Source organism: Oncorhynchus kisutch, linkage group LG6, assembly GCF_002021735.2.
Source record: "Oncorhynchus kisutch isolate 150728-3 linkage group LG6, Okis_V2, whole genome shotgun sequence".
Taxonomy (NCBI): Eukaryota; Metazoa; Chordata; class Actinopteri; order Salmoniformes; family Salmonidae; genus Oncorhynchus; species Oncorhynchus kisutch.
Window position 1 is genome coordinate 12498622 of NC_034179.2, and position 23059 is coordinate 12521680.

At 43.5% G+C, this 23059-nt stretch overlaps 1 protein-coding gene across 1 annotated transcript in view; it reads left to right on the forward strand.

Annotated features, from left to right (window-relative positions):
- LOC109893628 (endoplasmic reticulum metallopeptidase 1) overlaps window positions 1–23059 on the forward strand; it is a 43986-nt gene that overhangs the window by 9595 nt on the left and 11332 nt on the right. The window contains exons 5-12 of the mRNA XM_031826210.1: window positions 2158–2304; window positions 2698–2790; window positions 8761–8973; window positions 9404–9527; window positions 9830–9926; window positions 20247–20421; window positions 22328–22518; window positions 22815–22967. Coding sequence (XP_031682070.1) covers window positions 2158–2304; window positions 2698–2790; window positions 8761–8973; window positions 9404–9527; window positions 9830–9926; window positions 20247–20421; window positions 22328–22518; window positions 22815–22967 — 1193 coding nt within the window. The remainder of the gene's footprint in view (window positions 1–2157; window positions 2305–2697; window positions 2791–8760; window positions 8974–9403; window positions 9528–9829; window positions 9927–20246; window positions 20422–22327; window positions 22519–22814; window positions 22968–23059) is intronic.

Genomic DNA, 23059 nt, shown 5'->3' on the forward strand with positions numbered 1-23059 from the left:
ACCAATTAGTAGACTGGTCGGACTAATTGGGGTAAACCATATATATATATTCGCCCATCTCAGTGAACTAATCCATTGTGGAGGCCTAGACTAAAAGACAATTTATGCTTGATCTGAAAATGTGGTCGGAGGCTCCATATGGAGGGTGAGACGCAATTGCGGAGCCTCCAGAGGGAAAATCCAGCCCTGTACCGCATCGCTATGCTCCTCCCAAATGTTATAACAATGTGGAGGGCTCTGTATAGCTCTGCATTGACCTGATTGGTTGACGGTAGGTGGGGGCGGTACATCCTGTAGAAAACACAAACTCACTTCCTTGACAACAGCTCTGCACTGCTCAGTGAAGCACAAGAAGTGTGAATGCCCTGACTTCTGCAGATTTGGAGATCATTTTGATTAACCACATGACAATGATTTTGACATATGAAGATGTTATTATAAATGAAATGAAACTGTTCCATGAAAATGTGTATATGAAAATCATAACTGGCATGCAGATCGGTAGAAATGGTAAGATAAATTGGCATTCAACATGAGAAAGGTTGCTGACTCTTCGTGTAGCCTTTTACCGGCAACTTCAGGAGAGTAATGGCAGAATCTGTGAAAGCCAGCAGGAGGAAGATGGTCGGGTTAAAGTTGTTATCTTCCCTAGATCTCTGACTCCCTCTTGAGTCATTTGTGTGTTATTTAATCCTACAGTGAGCTTAAAGCATCAGACAAGCTTGATGCATATAGTTGATTTTATTAAAACACATAGGGTGTGTCTATATATCGAAAAATACACGTTAAAAAAAGAACAGACTACTTTCGGTCTACCAAGATTTTCTTTAGTCGGGGACTGCCCTACTCCTTTAAAGCAGCCTTTCTTAAAGTATGGGTCGCACACATAGTGGGACGCGCCCATAGTAGGTCGCGCCCATAGTGGGTCGCACCCATAGTGGGACGCGCCCATAGTGGGTCGCACCCATAGTGGGTTGCGGCCTGTTAATAGTGGGGCACGAAGTGTCATAGTTCATGTATAATTATTTAATGAATTACTGGAATTGATTTGTTCAAGTGCAACTGCGCTCACTGTTCAATGCGATCTCTGTTTAGCAGCTGTATCTCAGCTCAGTTTGGCAGCCGCGCAAGTGGGAGGAAGATGTGTGTGCTTCGTCGTTTACCAGATCTTTTTTCTGCAGTTTTCTTGAAGAACACTCCGCGACCCACACGCTGCAGCTCTGTCATTCAGCAGCAGATGATGTGCTCTCAGCCACTGACTTGTCATTCCCACTCGCCATCACTTACCGCTGTCATCAAATGGACTCAAGCTGGCCACAATTTCTGACTGAGCTCAATCGTCATGAAACGCAAATAGAGCGATGAGTTTCTCTCTCTTGGTTTTGTACAAACTTTGAGAAATAACGAGTATCACCCGCAATGTGTTTTGTGCGGACTTAACTGAATTGAATCGAATACATCAAACACATGGTTTCCATGGTTTCCAGGTGTTTGATGCCATTCCATTCTATCTGTTCCAGCCGTTATTATGAACCTTCCTCCCCTCAGCAGCCTCCTGTGGTTCTGTTATACATCTGTGTGATGTGATCAGTCAGTTTTTTTTCCAGTTCAGAATGAAAATGATTTATTGTATTTCTTCAGCTACAGCTCCAACCTTTACAGATCAGTGTTTTTAATGGGTAAAATAAACATGAATAGATATTTATATGGGTATTTCATTATTAGTTTTTTGTCTATATTGCATTTGTTTTAGGCATAACAGCAATGAAATGTACCAATATTTACGTATAGTTGCATATTTTCCTAAGCTTGTGTCCCAGGAAAACACAGAATTTCTAATTTGGGTCCAAGGCTGAAAAAGTTTAAGAACCCCTGCTTTAAAGGATGGACTCTATATACAAGTTTAAAGTGGGGGTTTCACATCTTTTACGAGTCCCTCCTGTCTTGTCTCTCCTTCATTGACACACACACACACACACACACACACACACACACACACACACACACACACACACACACACAAACATATACACACACACACACACACACACACACACACACACACACACACACACAAACATATACACACACACACACACATATACACACATACACACACACATGCGTGCATATACACACACACACAAACACACACAGGTCCTGAAAACCCCTGGTTGGTCCAGGCCTATGTCCATGCTGCCAAACATCCCTTTGCCTCGGTGGTGGGACAGGAAGTCTTCCAGAGCGGTGTGATCCCATCTGACACGGACTTCCGTATCTACAGGGATTTTGGAAACATTCCAGGTAGGGTAAAACTTCTGCCTTCTTAGATCTCCGCTCTGCTGCCATGCCTACTGGCAGACTAGCCTACTGGCAGACTAGCCTACTGGCAGACTAGCCTACTGGCAGACTAGCCTACTGGCAGACTAGCCTACTGGCAGACTAGCCTACTGGCAGACTAGCCTACTGGCAGACTAGCCGACTGGCAGACTAGCCGACTGGCAGACTAGCCGACTGGCAGACTAGCCGACTGGCAGACTAGCCGACTGCCTATCCGACTGCCTTCACTTTATTTAATGGTTGTCTGAGTTCATCCTTTAGTGTGTTTCTCATTAGCCTCTAGATGAACAGTTCATTCCCATTCCCCCTTAATCTCACTGACCTGACCCTCTTGTCCCTCCCTGTGTGTCTCTGTAGGAATTGATTTGGCCTTCATTGAGAACGGTTTCCTCTACCACACCAAGTACGACACATCCGACAGAATACTGACCGACTCCATCCAGAGGGCAGGTAAGTTCTACGGGCCCCATAACGGTGCTTTCTCCTTTATGAACAGAGACTGTTGTCTGTGTGTGGGAAGAGGGCCGTTTCTCCGTCTCCAATCTGAGGCTGGTGATGAATGTGTCTGGGAGTCTGAGGAGACTTCTACCATGGTGTTTGGCTAGCTCAGCTCAAGTCCTTGTTGGTGGGGGTTAAGCACGAGGAAGTGGGCTATGCCTTCTTCCCAGGGTGAACCAAGCATGTCACTGCAGCACCACACTTTGCTGGCTCACGTGGCGATGTGCCAGACGCTGAGGTGAACAGAGCTGTGTCCTGGACGGTCACTAACGCCCGTCATCAGATCAGGCAAGCTATACCTCCCTCCATCAACTTCACTCCATCTCTCCACATGCCAATGCTCAGCTCAGGCCAGATGGGAAATCTACACCTCTCATAACCTTCTCTTCTCTTCTTCTCTCCTCTCCTTCTCTTTGTGCTCCCTTGCTCGGCTCAGCTCAGGCTGCCAGACAGACAGATCTGCTGTAGGCTACGCTCAGCTCAGGCTGCCAGACAGACAGATCTGCTGTAGGCTATGCTCAGCTCAGGCTGCCAGACAGACAGATCTGCTGTAGGCTACCCTCAGCTCAGGCTGCCAGACAGACAGATCTGCTGTAGGTTAGTTTACAAATGACTCCAAACAACCGGTCAGACTGACTTTAGTACAGACAGACAACCTCTTTCTATTCCTCAGAGCCCACGTCAGACGAGCACTCTGACCCATTACAGTGTGTTTTACCCTCCGTCTGCTCCCTCCTTCCCTCTCTCCCTCCCTCCTTCCCTCTCCATATCTCATTTATCAATGACAGTGCTACTGTACCGTAGGCTGTAGCTCACAACCTAGTCCTCAACACAGCTAGGTAGCCCCTCTCTGCTCCCTACTCTCTCTCTCCCCATTCCATCCATTAATGAAAACGACTGCTCAAACAAGCACTTAACTCCCTGGTAGTGTAAACACAATCTGCTGTCGGCTATAGCACACCTCACATTGCTCAACCTCTACCAACGGTCACTCTCCTCTAACCTTCACGCCAAGGTAGCTTAAACACCCCCACTGTCTGTAGCACACATACTGCTCAACCAAGCACTCTACTCTAACCTTCATGCCAAGGTAGCTTAAACACCCCCACTGTCTGTAGCACACATACTGCTCAACCAAGCACTCTACTCTAACCTTCACGCCAAGGTAGCTTAAACACCCTCCACTGTCTGTAGCACACATACTGCTCAACCATGCACTCTACTCTAACCTTCACGCCAAGGTAGCTTAAACACCCTCCACTGTCTGTAGCACACATACCGCTCAACCAAGCACTCTACTCTAACCTCTAACTACCAAGTAGAATAAACACCACATACTGCTCAACCAAGCACTCTACTCTAACCACCAAGTAGAATAAACACCACATACTGCTCAACCAAGCACTCTACTCTAACCTTCACGCCAAGGTAGCTTAAACACCCTCCACTGTCTGTAGCACACATACCGCTCAACCAAGCACTCTACTCTAACCACCAAGTAGAATAAACACCACATACTGCTCAACCAAGCACTCTACTCTAACCACCAAGTAGAATAAACACCACATACTGCTCAACCAAGCACTCTACTCTAACCACCAAGTAGAATAAACACCACATACTGCTCAACCAAGCACTCTACTCTAACCACCAAGTAGAATAAACACCACATACTGCTCAACCAAGCACTCTACTCTAACCTCTAACTACCAGGTAGCATAAACTTATCCACACATAAACAGTAGTGGGGGAAATAAAGTATCTAAAATAGAAGCAGCCCATCAAGACGGTCATGAGATATTACTAGCCTGAGGAGCTATTTTGAACAACATAGCAGTCTATCCCTGTATGGTGGAGAAAGAACAGACGAGGAAGGTGAGAGAGTATATCTTAAAGCAGGGTTCCCTAACTGGTGCCCCACAGGATTTATTTGGTTATTCGACATAAGACTGTAAAAACACAGGCAAATGAACTCCAAGTTATTTTAATTTTGGAAATGTCTCCCAAAGTATTCCCACGCATAAGAGATACTGTATATGTGATTGTTTACAAATGTAAGCATAATTCTACTAACCTGCTACGTTAAAATTCTCTTAACTTGCTGCGAGAAATCAGTTCGGTATTGAAGTGGTGTGAAAATAGTATTTTCCCCATATATTAGAAGGTATTGGTCTGTCCACTACCACCATGATAAATGGACCAGGATCTGTTTTTACAAGTAATTCATCTTTATCCTAACATCTGGTCCAAAACTAGATTCATGTTCTCACTTCCTGGTTGTAATCTGGTTCAAAACTACTATAGATGCATGCTGTTAGTTCTGGTTGTAATCTGGTCCAAAACTACTATAGATGCATGCTGTTAGTTCTGGTTGTAATCTGGTCCAAAACTACTATAGATACATGCTGTTAGTTCTGGTTGTAATCTGGTCCAAAACTACTATAGATACATGCTCTTAGTTCTGGTTGTAATGTGGTCCAAAACTACTATAGATACATGCTGTTAGTTCTGGTTGTAATCTGATCCAAAACTAGATGCATGCTCTCACTTCTGGTTGTAATCTGGTCCAAAACTACTATAAATACATTCTGTTAGTTCTGGTTGTAATGTGGTCCAAAACTACTATAGATACATGCTGTTAGTTCTGGTTGTAATCTGATCCAAAACTAGATGCATGCTCTCACTTCTGGTTGTAATCTGGTCCAAAACTACTATAAATACATTCTGTTAGTTCTGGTTGTAATCTGGTCCAAAACTACTATAGATACATGCTCTTAGTTCTGGTTGTAATCTGGTCCAAAACTACTATAGATACATGCTCTTAGTTCTGGTTGTAATCTGGTCCAAAACTACTATAGATACATTCTGTTAGTTCTGGTTGTAATCTGGTCCAAAACTACTATAGATACAGTTGAAGTCAGAAGTTTACAGACACATTTTTCCAACAATTGTTTACAGACAGATTATTTCACTTATAATTCACTGTATCACAATTCCAGTGGGTCAAAGTTTACATACACTAATTTGACTGTGCTTGGAAAATTCCAGAAAATGTCATGGCTTTAGAAGCTTCTGATAGGCTAATTGACATAATTTGAGTCTATTGGAGGTGTACCTGTGGATGTATTTCAAGGCCTACCTTCAAACTCAGTGCCTTGACGTCTTGGGAAAATCAAAAGAAATCAGCCAAGACCTCAGAAAAAAATTGTTGACCCCCACAAGTCTGGTTCATCCTTGGGAGCAATTTCCAAACGCCTGAAGTTACCACGTTCATCTGCATAAACACAAGTATAAACACCATGGGACCACGCAGCCGTCATACCGCTCAGGAAGTGAACGTGTTCTGTCTCCTAGAGATGAATGTACTTTAGTGCAAATCAATCCCAGAACAAGAGCAAAGGACCTTGTGAAGATGCTGGAGGAAACAGGTACAAAATTAAATATATCCACAGTAAAACAAGTCCTATATCGACATAACCTGAAAGGCAGCTCCGCAAGGAAAAAGCCACTTCTCCAAAACCGCCATAAAAAAGCCAGACTAAGGTTTGCAACTGCACATGGGGACGAAGATCGTACTTTTTGGAGAAATGTCCTCTGGTCTGATGAAACAAAAATAGAACTGTTTGGCCATAATGACCATCGTTATGTTTGGAGGAAAAAGGGGGAGGCTTGCAAGCCGCAGAACACCATCCCAACTGTGAAGCACGGGTGAGGCAGCATCATGTTGTGGGGGTGCTTTTCTGCAGGAGGGACTGGTGCACTTCACAAAATAGATGGCATCATGAGGTAGGAAAATGATGTGGATATATTGAAGCAACATCTCAAGACATCAGTCAGGAAGTTAAAGATTGGTCGCAAATGGGTCTTCCAAATGGACAATGACCCCAAGCATACTTCCAAAGTTATGGCAAAATGGCTCAAGGACAACAACGTCAAGGTATTAGAGTGTCCATCACAAAGACCTGACCTCAATCCTATAGAAAATGTGTGGGCAGAACTGAAAAAGTGTTTGCGAGCAAGGAGGTCTACAAACCTGACTCTGTTACACCAGCTCTGTCAGGAGGAATTGGCCAAAATTCAATTTATTGTGGGAAGCTTGTGGAAGGCTACCCAAAACATTTGACCCAAGTTAAACAATTTAAAGGCAATGCTACCAAATACTAATTGAGTGTATGTAAACTTCTGACCCACTGGGAATGTGATGAAAGAAATAATAAATAATAATTCTCTATTATTCTGACATTTCACATTCTTAAAATATAGTGGTGATCCTAACTGACCTAAGACAAGGAATTTTTACTATGATTAAATGTCAGGAATTGTGAAACTGAGTTTAAATGTATTTGTCTAAGGTGTATGTAAACTTCTGACTTCAAGTGTACATGCTGTTAGTTCTGGTTGTAATCTGGTTCAAAACTACTAAAGATAAATGCTCTTAGTTCTGCTTCAAAACTAGATGCAAATCACTTATTCCTTTGTCAATTTGTAGTGTAATTCTTAATCTCTGACTGGATGGGGGGAATTAGTGAAACTCTAAACATCAAATAATTTCAGTATGACAAGGCCTAGTTTCCCCCAACCCAGAGGACCAACCAAGCTAGCCTGCTTAAACCAGACTGAAAGCTGTGGCTCACCACTGTTTCAGTTTAAACACAGCTAAGTCAGTTTGGATTCCAGGCTACCAGGCAGCCAATGTCCAAATTAATGCAATGCTTTATGTTTGCGTTCTGGGGGCAGAACGGACTCCGTGGAGATATCAAACGGAACACTGGAACAATGGAGCTTTGTGCACGGCTGGCCATTTTACCAGGCTAGGCTGCTGTTTACTTACTTTTGTGTTTTCAAGCAAACAGAGAGGGGGAGATGCACTAGCAGCATACCAGACCTTGGTTCAGTTACTATTGGAAATCTTTCAAATAATTTAAGCATTTTCTCTAGTCTAGCTTACCATGGAGTGACAGATGTGTGCGATTTGCTGTTTTGGACATTTCTATTGGTTCATTTAAGCCAGGCAAGCTCAATCAAGCACAGACAAAGCTTTTAAATAATTTTCTATATTATTTGAACCCAGCTCTGCAGCATACTGAGATCATTCATAACCCACCGACAGCAGGGGACATCACAGACAGGCAGCACAACTGACCCATCCCTAAGTGTAATCACAATGCACTAACGCTATGCTAGACAAACACAATATGTTTATGTATCCCTGCCTTTTGTGTTCTATTTGTTTTGGGATTGATGTTGTCTTGGCATAGAATGCAGCACATTCATGTTTTTCATCCTCCCACTGGTCCCTTTGTCTGTCTGTCTGTTGGTTTAATGATTGATACATTGCATTGTTTGTTTAGAAAATGCTTCTATTGAAACACTACTCGTATACCAGCGAATCACTGCAGCTTTTCAGGCTAAAGGGCACAACACCAATATAATCCAGCTGGGATTTGATCAGACAAACCCTCTCATCTAATGGGGCGGCAGGTAGCCTGGTGGTTAGAGCGTTGGACTAGTAACCGAAAGGTTGCAAGATCGAATCCCCGAGCTGACAAGTAAAAAAAAATGTTTAAAAAAATCTGTCCTTCTGCCCCTGAACAAGGCAGCTAACCCACTGTTCCTAGGCCGACATCGAATGACTTGCCTAGAAAAGATAAAGATAAAATAAACTAAATAATGTCCATGGATATAACTGTTAGGCCAAAGAGCGTTTTAGACTGAATGTCAAATGTAACAGCCTTTTAGAAATGCCTTCTCAGTCTCATCATAAACTATGTTTTTAGCAGCTAATGGCAAATCTCTAATAAATACAAATTCTACCTTAAATCTAATCTGGAAGAGAGGCCTGTTTTGTACCCAATTTACACCAGTGGGTTCAATAAATCAAATTTGACTTCACTTTACTTAACCTCCTTCCCGTATCCCTAGGTGACAACATCCTGGCGGTACTGAAGCACCTGGTGATGTCTGAGGAGCTGGCGGACTCGTCGGAGTATCGTCATGGCAACATGGTGTTCTTTGACCTGCTTGGCATGGTGGTGGTGGCGTACCCGGCCCGCGTTGGTACCATTATCAACTACATGACTGCCATGGCAACCTTCCTCTACCTATTTAAGAAGTGCTCCCATCCCAGTAATGTGGGTAAGTGACATCATGAGCATAGATTGCGAATTTTCCCATAATCTCCAAATTGTTCCCTTTTTAATTCCTACCATGGTTATGCTTTTCATATTTCTTCTGTAAGAAACATTTCTATTTAGCCCTATCCATATAGGCCAATCCCCACGAGTGTAAAGGGTTTATGTGTTTGAGCAGAGCAGGATGGGTTTGGTAATGTGGGGGACCTTTATTGGATATTTTCCTCTAAAGTGTGTTAAAGGATTAATGACTATCTGTGTACAGCAGAGTTGGGGTAAATTCCATTTGAATTCAGGAAGTAAACTGACATTCTAATTCTAATGTACATTTTCCTCATTGGCTTTCTACAGGGGAAAATATAATTACAGTTTACTTCCTGAATTGACCCCGTCCCTGACTAGCTGTGCACTGTATGTCCCTCTCTCTTTCCTAGGAGGTCGTTACATCAAGGAGCTGGCCTATGCCACGGCGGTGGTCATCCTCAGCTGGTTGGTCACTCTGCTGACAGTGCTCATCATAGCCTTGGTTGTGTCGCTGACAGGACGATCCATGTTCTGGTATTAACACTTGAAACATACATTTTCTTCAGGAAATGTACATTTTCTAGTTTATTTAGACAACATTTCTTTCACCATTTAGACGTAAATAACAAATGTCCAGAGTATAACAAGAGAAGATGTATGGAAGTAAATGTATCCAATCAATCTTCTTCCTGTGTGTTTATATTGGATTGCCCCTACCACACACTTTAGAGGACAACTTCATTATTTGAACAATATAGAATATTGTCATTACTTATAGAAGTATAAGTCCTATCATTTTGCATAAATATAGTTTTTCCTTCTCCGTTGTCTTCTAGGTACAATGACTTCTATACATGCATCTTTATGTACGGTTCTGCTGCCACTGGGACGATGGTCCTGATCCACACACTGGCCAAGAACCTCTACTACGGGGTGAGCTGCGTGTGTGTGTGTTTGTGTTAGTGGTGCATGGGTCAGTTGTTTGTTCACCCCCACTCACCCGCAACTGCTAATAACCCATCCACAACCACCCGACTATATGTAAAAATGTAACAATCTGAAGCCCACACCTAACCCTCTAGCTGTAGGCTAGTCCGAGACTGCAGAACCATTTTTCTGAATGGGGGTGCAGGATGTTTTTTGTTGTTGACTGATTTAGATATGTTTCTGCTTATAATTTCCAACATTTGGTAGACTATTTGTTAGTAAACTTGTCTATAATTAGATACATGAAGCTTCTCTTCTGTCATACAGTGCGTCTGGGAAAGTATTCAGACCCCTTTCCTTTTCCACATTCTAAGATGCTACAGCCTTATTCCACAGTTAACAGTGCATGTCAGAGCAAAAACCAAGCCATGAGGTTGAAGGAATTGCCCTTAGAGCTCCGAGACAGGATTGTGTCGAGGCACAGATCTGGGGAAGGGTACCAAGAACACAGTGGCCTCCATCCTTCTTAAATGGAGTTTGGAACCAACAAGATTCTTTCTAGAGCTGGCCGCCCTGCCAAACTGAACAATCGGGGGAGAAGGGCCTTGGTCAGGGAGGTGACCAAGAACCCGATGGTCACTCTGATAGAGCTCCAGAGTTCCTCTGTGGAGATGGGAGAACCTTCCAGAAGGACAACCATCTCTGCAGCACTCCACCAATCAGGCCTTTACGGTAGAGTGGCCAGATTGAAGTCACTCTTCAGTAAAAGGAACATGACAGCCCACTTGGAGTTTGCCAACAGGCATCTAAAGAATTCTCAGACCATGAGAAACAAGATTCTCTGGTCTGATGAAACCAAGATTGAAATCTTTGGCCTGAATGCCAAGCGTCACGTCTGGAGGTAACCTGGCACCATCCCTACGGTGAATCATGCTGTGGGGATGTTTTTCAGTGGCAGCGACTGGGAGACTAGTCAGGATCGAGGGAAAGATGAACAGAGCAAAGTACAGAGAGATCCTTGATGAAAACCTGCTTCAGAGTGCTCATGACTGGGCGCGAAGGTTCACCTTCCAACAGGTCCCGAAGCCACTCCTGCATTGTTGTCAAGTTTCTGAATGTCCTTGAGTGGCCAAGCCAGAGCTTGGACTTGAACCTGATCAAACATCTCTGGAGAGACCTGAAAATAGCTATGCAGCGACGCTCCCCATCCAACCTGACAGAGCTTGAGAGGATCTGCAGAGAAGAATGGGAGAAATTCCCCAAATACAGGTGTAGCGTCATACCCAAGAAGACTTGAGGCTGTAATCGTTGCCAAAGGTGCTTCAACAAAGTACTGAGTTAAGGGTCTGAATACTTATGTAAATGTAATATTTCTAAATATCTGTTTTTGCTTTGCCATTATGGGATATTGTGTGTAGATTGATGAGGGGGGAAAAAACGATTTAATCAATTTTAGAATAAGGCTGTAACGTAACAAAATGTGGAAAAAGTCAAGAGGTCTGAATACTTTCCATTTGGACTGTAATGTCTATGGATTCAGTATGTTACCCTAGGACAGCTATTATCAAACTGGGGTATGTGCAATGCTGTCGGGGGTACGCCAAATAAAAATGTGATAAACATTTTCAAACAGTCCATTTAGATTTTCCAACGGGGCTATACATTTGGGTGATGTTTTATTCTCGCCTGAGTAGCCTTGTTTCACTGCCAAAAATAAAATGAAACCATCTAGTGTTCAGCGAAATAACAACACAATATCAAAAGCAACAAAAGCAACATATACCATTAATAAGAAGTGTCTAGAAGCGTCTTATATGGTGAGCTACCGAGTGGCTAGGACAGGCAAGCCTCACACTATTGTAGAGGACTTAATTCTTCCTGCTGCTGCGGATATGGCTGGGACAATGCTGGGCCCAAAAGGCCCCAAAAACTATACAGACAATGCCTTCATCAAACAACACTGTTTCACAACTTTCACAACGCATCAGACATGGCAGGAGATGTTTTGAAACAATTACTGCTTTGCATACAAGCCAGTGAATTGTATGCGTTACAGCTGGATGAGTCAACAGACTGGCACAGCTCCTGGTATATGTCTGTTATGTTTATGGGTGGTCAATTAAGAAAGACATCCTCTTCTGGAAACCAGGGCAACAGGAGAGGATATTTTTTAAGTACTGAACAGATTTGTGACATCAAATGGACTTTGGTGGTCAAGATGTGTTGGTATCTGTACTGATGGCACAAAAGCCATGACAGGGAGACATAGTGGAGTGGTAACGCGCGTGCAAGCAGTTGCTCCCGACGCCACTTGGGTACCCTGCAGCATCCACCGAGAGGCTCTTGCTGCCAAGGGAATGCCTGACAGCTTGAAAGATGTTTTGGATGCTACAGTGACAATGGTTACCTTTGTTAAAGCAAGGCCCCTGAACTCTCGTGTATTTTCTGCATTATGCAATGATATGGGCAGCGACCATGTAATGCTTTGACAACATACAGAAGTGCGCAGGTTATCAAGGGGCAAACTATTGACACAATTTCTTTTTGAATTGAGAGACGAGCTTAAAGTTTTCTTTACTGACTATCATTTTCACTTGTCTGACCGCTTGCATGATGACGAGTTTCTCACATGACTGGCCTATATGGATGATGTTTTTTCGCGCCTGAATGATCTGAATCTAGGATTACAGGGACTCTCCACAACTATATACAATATACGGGACAAAATTAAGGCTATGATTAAGAAGTTGGAGCTCCTCTCTATCTGCATTAACAAGGACAACACACAGGTCTTTCCATCATTGTATAATTTTGGGTGCAAATGAACTCAAGCTTACGGACAATGTCAAATGTGATACAGCAAAGCACCTGAGTGAGTTGGGTGCGCAATTACTCAGGTACTTTCCCGAAACAGACAACACAAACAACTGGATTCGTTATCCCTTTTCATGCTCTGCCTCCAGTCCACTTACCGATATCTGAACAAGAAAATTGAATTGAATCAGAAGCCACTGCCAGATTTCTGGATTGGGCTGCGCTCAGAGTATCCTGTCTTGGCAAATCGCGCTGTTAAGACTGTGTGTGTGTGTGTGTGTGTGTGTGTGGCAAGCTTACAATGATGGCAAAAAACAACATTTGACAGAACGCTGGTTGTTGAATGTTTGAAGGGGTACGGAACTATAAAACGTTTGGGAACCACTGCCCTAAAAGACTAAATAAACCCTTGCTCACCATAAATCGATAGAATACCAATGTCAACTAGATTGAAGCGTTCAAAGTTTTCTCTGTCATTTCTGCTTCTTTCTCAGAGCAAAGACGTTTAGGGATCGGGGAGGAAATGCAATAGCAAAAAAAAAAGAAGAAAAAAAAGGAATGATTTTCTTTGCCAAGTTTCTGAAGGACATGAGTTTGACCGGTTGTACGGAAATAGAAAGCTGTGTAAACGCGTCAACATGTTTCTGATTAGATTTCAGTTCAGCTTGGATGCATATTTAATGTGGTTGTAGTACTATCAGTGTTTATGATGATGATAAATATAGCACCTCTACAGACGGTATCTAACTGACCATTCACATTCTCTCAAGATACTGAAATAAATAAATCATATTTCTCCACTCCTGTTCCCCAGTCAAAATGTAGCCTACATTTGGTGTATCATTTTACTGCAAGAAATGTTTAATTCTGCAGGAGTTAATATTAAGGCAATGTGAGAGGTTATAGACCTACAGTCAGAGTCCAGATTTCAGTGTCCATTTTACCCATCTGAACAGCAGGCTACATTTCCCTTGACCTGTCATTGGCCTATTTGAAGTCCGATCTTATGACTGTTGAATTTGTATAGCGCCTCACAATCACCACACAACACTGTTATCATCCTCTTGTACCACTTCACCAAATATTTCCCAAACATTACTTTCTGGTCTCCTCCTTGCAAAACAGCTCGAGCTCAGTGAGGTTGGATGGAGAGCATTTGTGAACAGCAGTTTTCAGTTCTTTCCACAGATTCTCGATTGGATTCAGGTCTGGACTTTGACTTGGCCATTCTAACACCTGGATATGTTTTATTTTTGAACCATTCCATTGTAGATTTTGCTTTATGTTTTGGATCATTGTCTTGTTGGAAGACAAATCTCCGTCCCAGTCTCAGGTCTTTTGCAGACTCCATCAGGTTTTCTTCCAGAATGGTCCTGTATTTGGCTCCATCCATCTTCCCATCAATTTTAACCATCTTCCCTGTCCCTGCTGAAGAAAAGCAGGCCCAAACCATGATGCTGCCACCACCATGTTTGACAGTGGGGATGGTGTGGTCAGGGTGATGAGCTGTGTTGCTTTTACGCCAAACATAACGTTTTGCATTGTTGCCAAAAAGTTCAATTTTGGTTTCATCTGACCAGAGCACCTTCTTCCACATGTTTGGTGTGTCTCCCAGGTGGCTTGTGGCAAACTTTAAACGACACCTTTTATGGATATCTTTAAGAAATGGCTTTCTTCTTGCCACTCTTCCATAAAGGCCAGATTTGTGCAATATAAGACTGATTGTTGTCCTATGGACAGAGTCTCCCACCTCAGCTGTAGATCTCTGCAGTTCATCCAGAGTGATCATGGGCCTCTTGGCTGCATCTCTGATCAGTCTTCTCCTTGTATGAGCTGAAAGTTTAGAGGGACGGCCAGGTCTTGGTAGATTTGCAGTGGTCTGACACTCCTTCTATTTCAATATTATCGCTTGCACAGTGCTCCTTGGGATGTTTAAAGCTTGGGAAATCTTTTTGTATCCAAATTCGGCTTTAAACTTCTTCACAACAGTATCTCGGACCTGCCTGGTGTGTTCCTTGTTCTTCATGATGCTCTCTGCGCTTTTAACGGACCTCTGAGACTATCACAGTGCAGGTGCATTTATACGGAGACTTGATTACACACAGGTGGATTGTATTTATCATCATTAGTCATTTAGGTCAACTGGATCATTCAGAGATCCTCACTGAACTTCTGGAGAGAGTTTGCTGCACTGAAAGTAAAGGGGCTGAATAATTTTGCACGCCCAATTTTTCAGTTTTTGATTTGTTAAAAAAGTTTGAAATATCCAATAAATGTCGTTCCACTTCATGATTGTGTCCCACTTGTTGTTGATTCTTCACAAAAAAATACAGTTTTATATCTTTATGTTTGAAGCCTGAAATGTGGCAAAAGGTCTCAAAGTTCAAGAGGGCCGAATACTTTCGCAAGGCACTGTATACATGATACTACCCTCCACAACCTAACCTTGATTCCAAATGCAAACTCACAGCCTCGTTTTGGACAAAATTCTCAAGGCAAATGTTTCTTAATGCTGTCCAGCAAACTTTCTGAAAACCAAACAACCAACGATAGAAGCACAACAGAAACCCAACCTGGAACTGATTAAGTAATGTTCAGTCTGAATCTACTTCTAAAGCCTAGAAGGAAAATAACATTACAATCATCTCTACATATTTTACTTTATAAAGGCTGAATGCTAAATTAAAAGGCTACCAAGCTTGCTAGGAAAGAACCGATCCTGCTGCAACTTCAATTAGCACTAAGGTGTGAAGTGAGAGGTGTGCAAGTCCTTCAGCCCAACTATGGCAGCAGAGTTCCTCCCCCAACCAAATTTTGTCCCCCTGCTCCATGCATTCCCCCTTTGCAGAGGTCACCACAGTACAGTATCCCTTGGATATAAAAAAATGAGAAAGATTACAAAGAGAAGCTCCTCTTGGACAATCCAGAGACACTTTTTGCTGACTGCTACAAAAATAGGAAAGAAAGCAACTTAATCTTCTACACAGACCATCCCTGGGCATTGCACACTGCTATAAGAGCACAGCACCCTCCTTCAAGAGAGAGGGTATTGGCAGAGGGTGGAAGATCAGAATACCTGAAAACAAGGACCCTGAGACAACCTATTCAATCTGTACAACAATGGAACAGTGGAGGAGGGGAAACTTCATAACAATTTCAGCAGGACTTCCACAGAAGTCCACAGACTTCCACAGAAGAGCACGGTAGGAGAAGCTCTCTCTTGATGACGACTACCCCACTCCAAGCTAGTCTGATCACACCTCTTCAAACTGCCCTGCAGATGAGGAGAGTCACCCCCATAGTCGAGAGGGATACATTCAGAGATGGTGAGCTAGTCCACACACACCAGACAGCACAGAATCACAAAACAGACCAGCACAACCACACACCCCTCCCCCAACAGGACCTGAAGGGCTGAAGGTGGAGATAAATGACTGTCTGGGAGAGCTGGCTGCACTCCGGTCTGAGGTGAGAGAACTTGAGGAAATAGAGGAACACACAGCCCAGCTAACAGCACTGCAGGAAGAGGTGAGAACTGAGATGCGACAATGAACAACTCTTAGGAGCTAGCCGTTCTTCCCCCCCAGGGAAGTCAACAGAACAGCCCACTTCTGCCCCGCCCCTACAGCAAGGACCTCAACATGGCAGCTGCACATGCCCAGACCTTGAGTAGAGCAACAGGTCCAACCTCCACTAACTTCTTGGATATAGGGGGCGCTCTTTTAATTTATGTATAAAAAAACGTGCCCGTTTTAAGCGCAATATTTTGTCACGAAAAGATGCTCGACTATGCATATAATTGGCAGCTTTGGAAAGAAAACACTCTAAGGTTTCCAAAACTGCAAAGATATTATCTGTGAGTGCCACAGAACTCACAGGCGAAACCAAGATGATACTTCAACCAGGAAATGGGCAGAATTCTCGAAGCTCTGTTTTCTATTGTCTCCTTATATGGCTGTGAATGCGCCGGGAATGAGCCTCCCCTTCCTATCGTTTCTCCAAGGTGTCTGCAGCATTGTGACGTATTTGTAGGCATATCATTGGAAGATTGGCCATAAGAGACTACATTTTCCAGGGGTCCGCCCGGTGTCCTTTGTCTAAATTGGTGCGTAATCTACAAGCTGCACGCAGTCATCCAGTGATTGAGAGGAGAGAGAAGGCTTTCAACGAACGATATATCATGAAGAGATATGTGAAAAACACCTTGAGGATTGATTCTAAACAACGTTTACCATGTTTCAGTCGATATTATGGAGTTAATTTGGAAAAAAGTTCGGCGTTTTGAAGACTGAATTTTCGTTTTTTTTTGGTAGCCAAACGTGACGCACCAAACGGAGCGATTTCTCCTAAACAAATAATCTTTCAGGAAAAACGGAGCATTTGCTATCTAACTGAGAGTCTCCTCATTGAAAACATCTGAAGTTCTTCAAAGGTAATGATTTTATTTGAATGATTTTCGGGTTTTGTGAAAATGTTGTCTGCTGATGCTAACGCTAAATGCTACGCTAGCCGCGCTAGCTGTTACACAAATGCTTATTTTGCAATGGTTGAGAAGCATATTTTGAAAATCTGAGATGACAGTGTTGTTAACAAAAGGCTAAGCTTGAGAGCTAGCATATTAATTACATTTGCGATTTTCATGAATAGTTAACGTTGCGTTATGGTAATGAGCTTGAGGCTGTATTCACGATCCCGGATCCGGGATGGCTCGACGCAAGACACCCGCCCAAGCCCCATCCTGCGACCCAAGAGGCATGCACCAGACACCCAGCATGCTCTGCTCACATCTAATGGTCCGGGCCTAAACCACACAAATGGCAACACTAGACACTATGGAACAGAAAGCTTTTACTATCTCATCCTGGAATATACAAGGTCTGAGGTCATCTGCCTTTGGCCTAAAGAGCAGGAACCCAGACTTCACCATAGAAATCAGAAATACAGACATTGTCATTCTACAAGAAACATGGTATAGAGGAGAGGGACCCACTAGTTGCCCTCTAGGTTACAGAGAGCTGGTAGTCCCATCCACCAAACTACCAGGTGTGAAACAGAGATGACACTCAGTGATTATATATGGCAGCGGGGATTACACAGTCCAAGAAGGGGAGTGTGGCTGCAAAATGGTCTTTTCCCAGAATGCGGTTTATACCGCCAATTTGTGCACATTCATTGTTTCATAACTTCATTGTGCGAATTGTTTGCATTTGATTGTTAGCGTCTATCAATTCCCCTTTACATACATCGCCAGTAGTACATTTACCGTTAATTCCTCATCTACAATGTTTGTTTTGTTATGGTAATTTATGTTAATGCATTCAACATATTATTCCAATCTTTTACCGTTCTCATTGTCAGAGTGGACACATTGTTTGTAGATCCCACAACCTATGCTGCTGTACTTGTGAGAAACAAGTTTTGGTTTATTTCATTCCATTTACGAGTTTTGTCAATTTAGTCATAGTCTTTTATTGGAGTTATCCTGTCAATGTTGAGTAAGGACGCACACCTGATTACACATAGGCCAATAGTCTACCTGGCCTGCGTGCAAATGTTGGCATATAAGTGTGCCCATTGGGGATCGGATTGGCATAACGCACCACCACTAATGAGCTGTGGAGCTTCTCAAAGTAATGTTTTCTTCACCTAAAACATCAGGCAAACAAAGTCTGTTTTAACATCCATTGAGAATGACAATAGTTCCTCAATGTATTTGAAAAATCTTTCCAGCCCTCTCCCTTTCGATAACAATTCAGAGTGAAAGGGACAAAAGTCATGCTCTGATTCCGTGAAACATAAAATAGGCCTACCTGATTACGCAAATAGCCTACAGCTGTGTCTGTCCTGAGCTCACTGGTGTGGAGAAACTCTGAGGGCCCAGAGTATTTTATACAATGTCGCAAGTTAGCTAGCTCAAGCTTCAGCTGGACCCAAGTTAATAGTTGATACAATGTTTCAAGTTCATTGCAGACAGGCTATGCATAGACAGTGTGATTTATAGAGTATTTATTTTCAGGATTTTTTCTACCTGCTCAGGTGCTTTGATGTCATTAAAACACATAGGGTGTACCTAGGTATGGAAAAATACAAGTCAAATTCTACCAATCAATTAGTCGAAAGAACAGATTACTTTCTGTCGACCAATGTTAATTATTTTGTCGGGGACAGCCCTACTCGATACTGCAGCGATTTTATTTTTTATTTTTACCGCAATGTGAAGCCTTGCCTGTTGGAAACCTCAAACTCACACAGTCATATGACTGAAAAAGTTATACCGACCAGACCAGACCAGACGCTTTGAAAAGCTTGTAACAGATATTATTCTGAAACTGTTCAGTTCAGCCCTGCAGGTTTAAAACAGCATGCGTATGTTGTGCTTTCAACAGACTTGTGTCAATAGTGCTATAGTCTTATGCCCAGCCTAGCCACGTTTATACAGACTCCGCTTCTGTTTCTGTCATTGACCTCTCTGTTCTGTCTGTAACCACGCTGGGTTATTTTGGTATTGTCCTGGGTGCATTTGTTCCACGGGTGTGGACAATATCTATATTTTAATATGCACACTGGCCTACCATACCATTTGGAATGAAGCAATGTATTGGGCATGTATTGTCAGTTCTATATTAGCCTGCATATTGGGATGTAGCCAATGGTTTATGCCAGTGCTCTATGGTAGGTAGTGGTGCTGTAGCAGGCTAGCCTTTGCTTCCTACAGAGACACTGAGTGGCAGAGCTCCAGGCCTGGACACTGAGTGGCAGAGCTCCAGGCCTGGACACTGAGTGGCAGAGCTCCAGGCCTGGACACTGAGTGGCAGAGCTCCAGGCCTGGACACTGAGTGGCAGAGCTCCAGGCCTGGACACTGAGACACTGAGTGGCGCCAGTCTCCACTGTTGTAGTTGAAGACAGTAGCACTACAGTGCCAGGGTAAACGTACAGAGGATATTAAGAGGTAGATTAAGCAACATTCTCCTCCATGACCAGAGTCAGAATTATGTGGGATTCAGGCACAGTACTGGTGATAATGGAGTGGTTTTAAACTCTGTGAATGAGACCTTTGTTGGTATTCACACATCACTAAGTGGTGCCGGGAGAGAGAGAGAGAGAGAAGTAGAGGGAGAGAAACAGAGAAGTAGAGGGAAGAGTGAAAGGCAGAGTCCTGGCCATTCGCCTGTGGGATGTCAGGGTGGGTCTATCTGGGCTGAAGTTCACTCTCTCTCCATGGTTCTCACATGGTCTGTGTAAGGCAGCTCAATAAAACATGCATCAAAACCAATCTGACTGAATTTTATGTTGACTATGCAGCCAAGTAACCATGAGAGAAAAACATTTTGATAGACCTTGGTGTTGATATAACAATTAAATGGATAAGCCTATTTTGGGGGAATGGATGACGGTCTGTCTGCCCTTATTGACCCCTGTCTGTCTGAGTGTTCCTCTTGCATACTGTATCAATACACCAGTGACAGGGATTGTTCCTTGCTGACCTGGTCTGTCTGGTCGTCCTCCTGCAGGGTGTACGTCGTCTGGAGCTGGGGGAGCTCTACTTTGACGTGAGCCTGCTGCTGTGGTGCGGTGCCCTAGTCTACCTCACAGCTAACGACCTCTGCTCTGCCTACGTCCCCATGCTGATGGTGGCCTTCCCTCTGACCACCAAGCTGCTCCTCGCCAGGGAGTTTAAACTCAGAGGTGAGGAGAGAATAGATGGATAGATTTGGATAGTATTCAGACACCTTGAGTGTTTCCACATGTTGTTACGTTACAGCCTTATTTGAAAATGTATTCGATAAATGTTTTCCCTCAATCTACACACAATACCCCATAACGACAAAGCAAAAACATGTTTTTAGACATTTTAGCAAATGTATAAGCTTTTACATTTTTTTTTATACCTTATTTACATAAGTATTCAGACCCTTTGCTATGAGACTCGAAATTGAGCTCCGCTGCATCCTGTTTCAATTGATCATCATTGAGATGTTTCTCCAACTTGATTAGAGCCCACCTGTGGTAAATCCAATTAATTGGACATGATTTGGAAAGGCACACACCTGTCTATATATAAGGTCCCACAGTTGACAGTGCATGTCAGAGCAAATACCAAGCCATGATGTTGAAGGAATTGTCCGTAGAGCTCCGAGACAGGATTGTGTCGAGGCACAGATGTGGGAAAGGCTACCAAGAAGTTTAGAACCACCAAGAGTCTTCCAAGAGCTGACTGCCTGGCCAAACTGAGCAATTGGGGGAGAAGGGCCTTGGTCAGGGAGGTGACCAAGAACCCGATGGTCACTCTGACAGAGCTCCAGAGTTCCTCTGTGGAGATGGGAGAAACTTTCAGAAGGACAACCATCTCTGCAGCACTCCACCAATCAGGCCTTTATGGTAGAGTGGTCAGACGGAAGCCACTCTTCAGTAAAAGGCACATACTTGGAGTTTGACAAAAGGCACCTAAAGGACTCTTAGACCATGAGAAACAAGATTCTCTGGTCTGATGAAACCAAGATTGAACTCTTTGGCCTGAATGCCAAGCTTCACGTCTGGAGGAAACCTGGCACCATCCCTATGGTGAAGCATGGTGGTGGCACCATCATGCTCTTGGGAGGTTTTTCAGTGGCAGGGACTGGGAGACAAGTCAGGAACGAGGTAAAGATGAGCAGAGCAAAGTACAAAGAGATCCTTGATGAAAACCTGCTTCAGAGCGCTCAGGAGGTTCACCTTCCATCAGGAGAATGACCCTAAGCACACAGCCAACACAACACAGGAGTGGCTTCGGGACAAGTCTCTGAATGTCCATGTGGCCCCAACCAGAGCCCAAATTTCAATCCGATTGAACATCTCTGGAGAGACCTGAAAATATCTGTGCAGCGACGCTCCCCATCCAACCTGACAGAGCTTGAGAGGATCTGCAGAGAAGAATGGGAGAAACTCTCCAAATACAGGTGTGCCAAGCTTGTAGTGCCATACCCAAGAAGACTCTAGGCTTTAATCCCTGCCAAAGGTTCTTCAACAAAGTACTGAGTAAAGGGTCTGAATAAATGTGATTTTTAAGTTTTTAAATGTTTTATAAATATGCAAACATTTCTAAAAACCTGTTTTTGCTTTGTCATTATGGGGTATTATGTGTAGATTTGATGAGGGGAAAAAACAATTTAATCCATTTTAGAATAAGGCTGTAAAAAGTCAAGAGGTCTGAACACTTTCCGAATGCACTGTGGATCGATAGATACGTTGCTTCCCATAAGGAGATTCCTTTTCATGAACAACAAATGGATACAGGTTATTGGGTAGACGTGGATACTGTTCAATGCTCCCATTGTTATTATTAAGTGTGATGTTTCAATCAGAAGGTTGTCAGGTCATTTTCACAGCTCAGCAGCAACAACGATACATTGATGTATCACATGATTAGTTTTGAATTGAAAGGGTTTTATATTGATCTCTTATTTGTTTGGTGCAGGTGAAGTACTCTCTCCTCTACAAGCTGGGTCTGGGTTCGTTAATGTATCTCTCCTGTGTCTCCAGGTGCATCGGTGAAGTACTCTGTTCTCTACCAGCTGGGTCTGGGTTAGTTAATGTATCTCTCCTGTGTCTCCAGGTGCATCAGTGAAGTACTCTGTTCTCTACCAGCTGGGTCTGGCTCTGCCCTATGTCCACTTCATGTTCCTGATCTGGGTAGTGTTTGAGATCTTCACGCCCATCCTGGGGCGTAGCGGCACAGAGATCCCCCCTGACGTGGTCCTGGCCACCCTCGTCACCCTCGCCACACTCTTCCTCTCCTCCTTCTTTGTGAGTAGAGTAGAACCATGGTTAATACTAGCTAGCTTTCCAAAAGAGGGAAGAGGACAGGAATGTGTTCCTGACTAGTTGTTGTGGAAATAACATTCCCATAGAAACCTTTGGAAGCGCCAGCATAGCAATATTTATTACAATACAATACCAACCAGGTCAGCAGCATCTCCCTTCTCCATCATGGAATGGAGGATATCAGAAAGATGAAATATCATATCAGCTGATGACTTTAAACAGCTTTGAGTGATCTGATGTGTGTTTTTATTCTCTCCCTCATCCCTCTCTCCCCCCAGCTCCACTTTATCTACTTGGCTAGGTCTACTAAGTGGCTGTTGGCAGGTCTGGGAACAGTGTTCACTGTGTTTCTGGTGCTGGTGTTGTGTGGAATGTTCTTTCCCTACACAGCAGACCCCTCGAGCCCACGCCCCAAACGGGTCTTTCTTCAGGTGAGACCATCTGACACACACCCGACCCCTCGGGCCCACACCTCAAACGGTTCTAGTCCCGAGACCATCTCAGGCACTTTCTGCTTAGACGC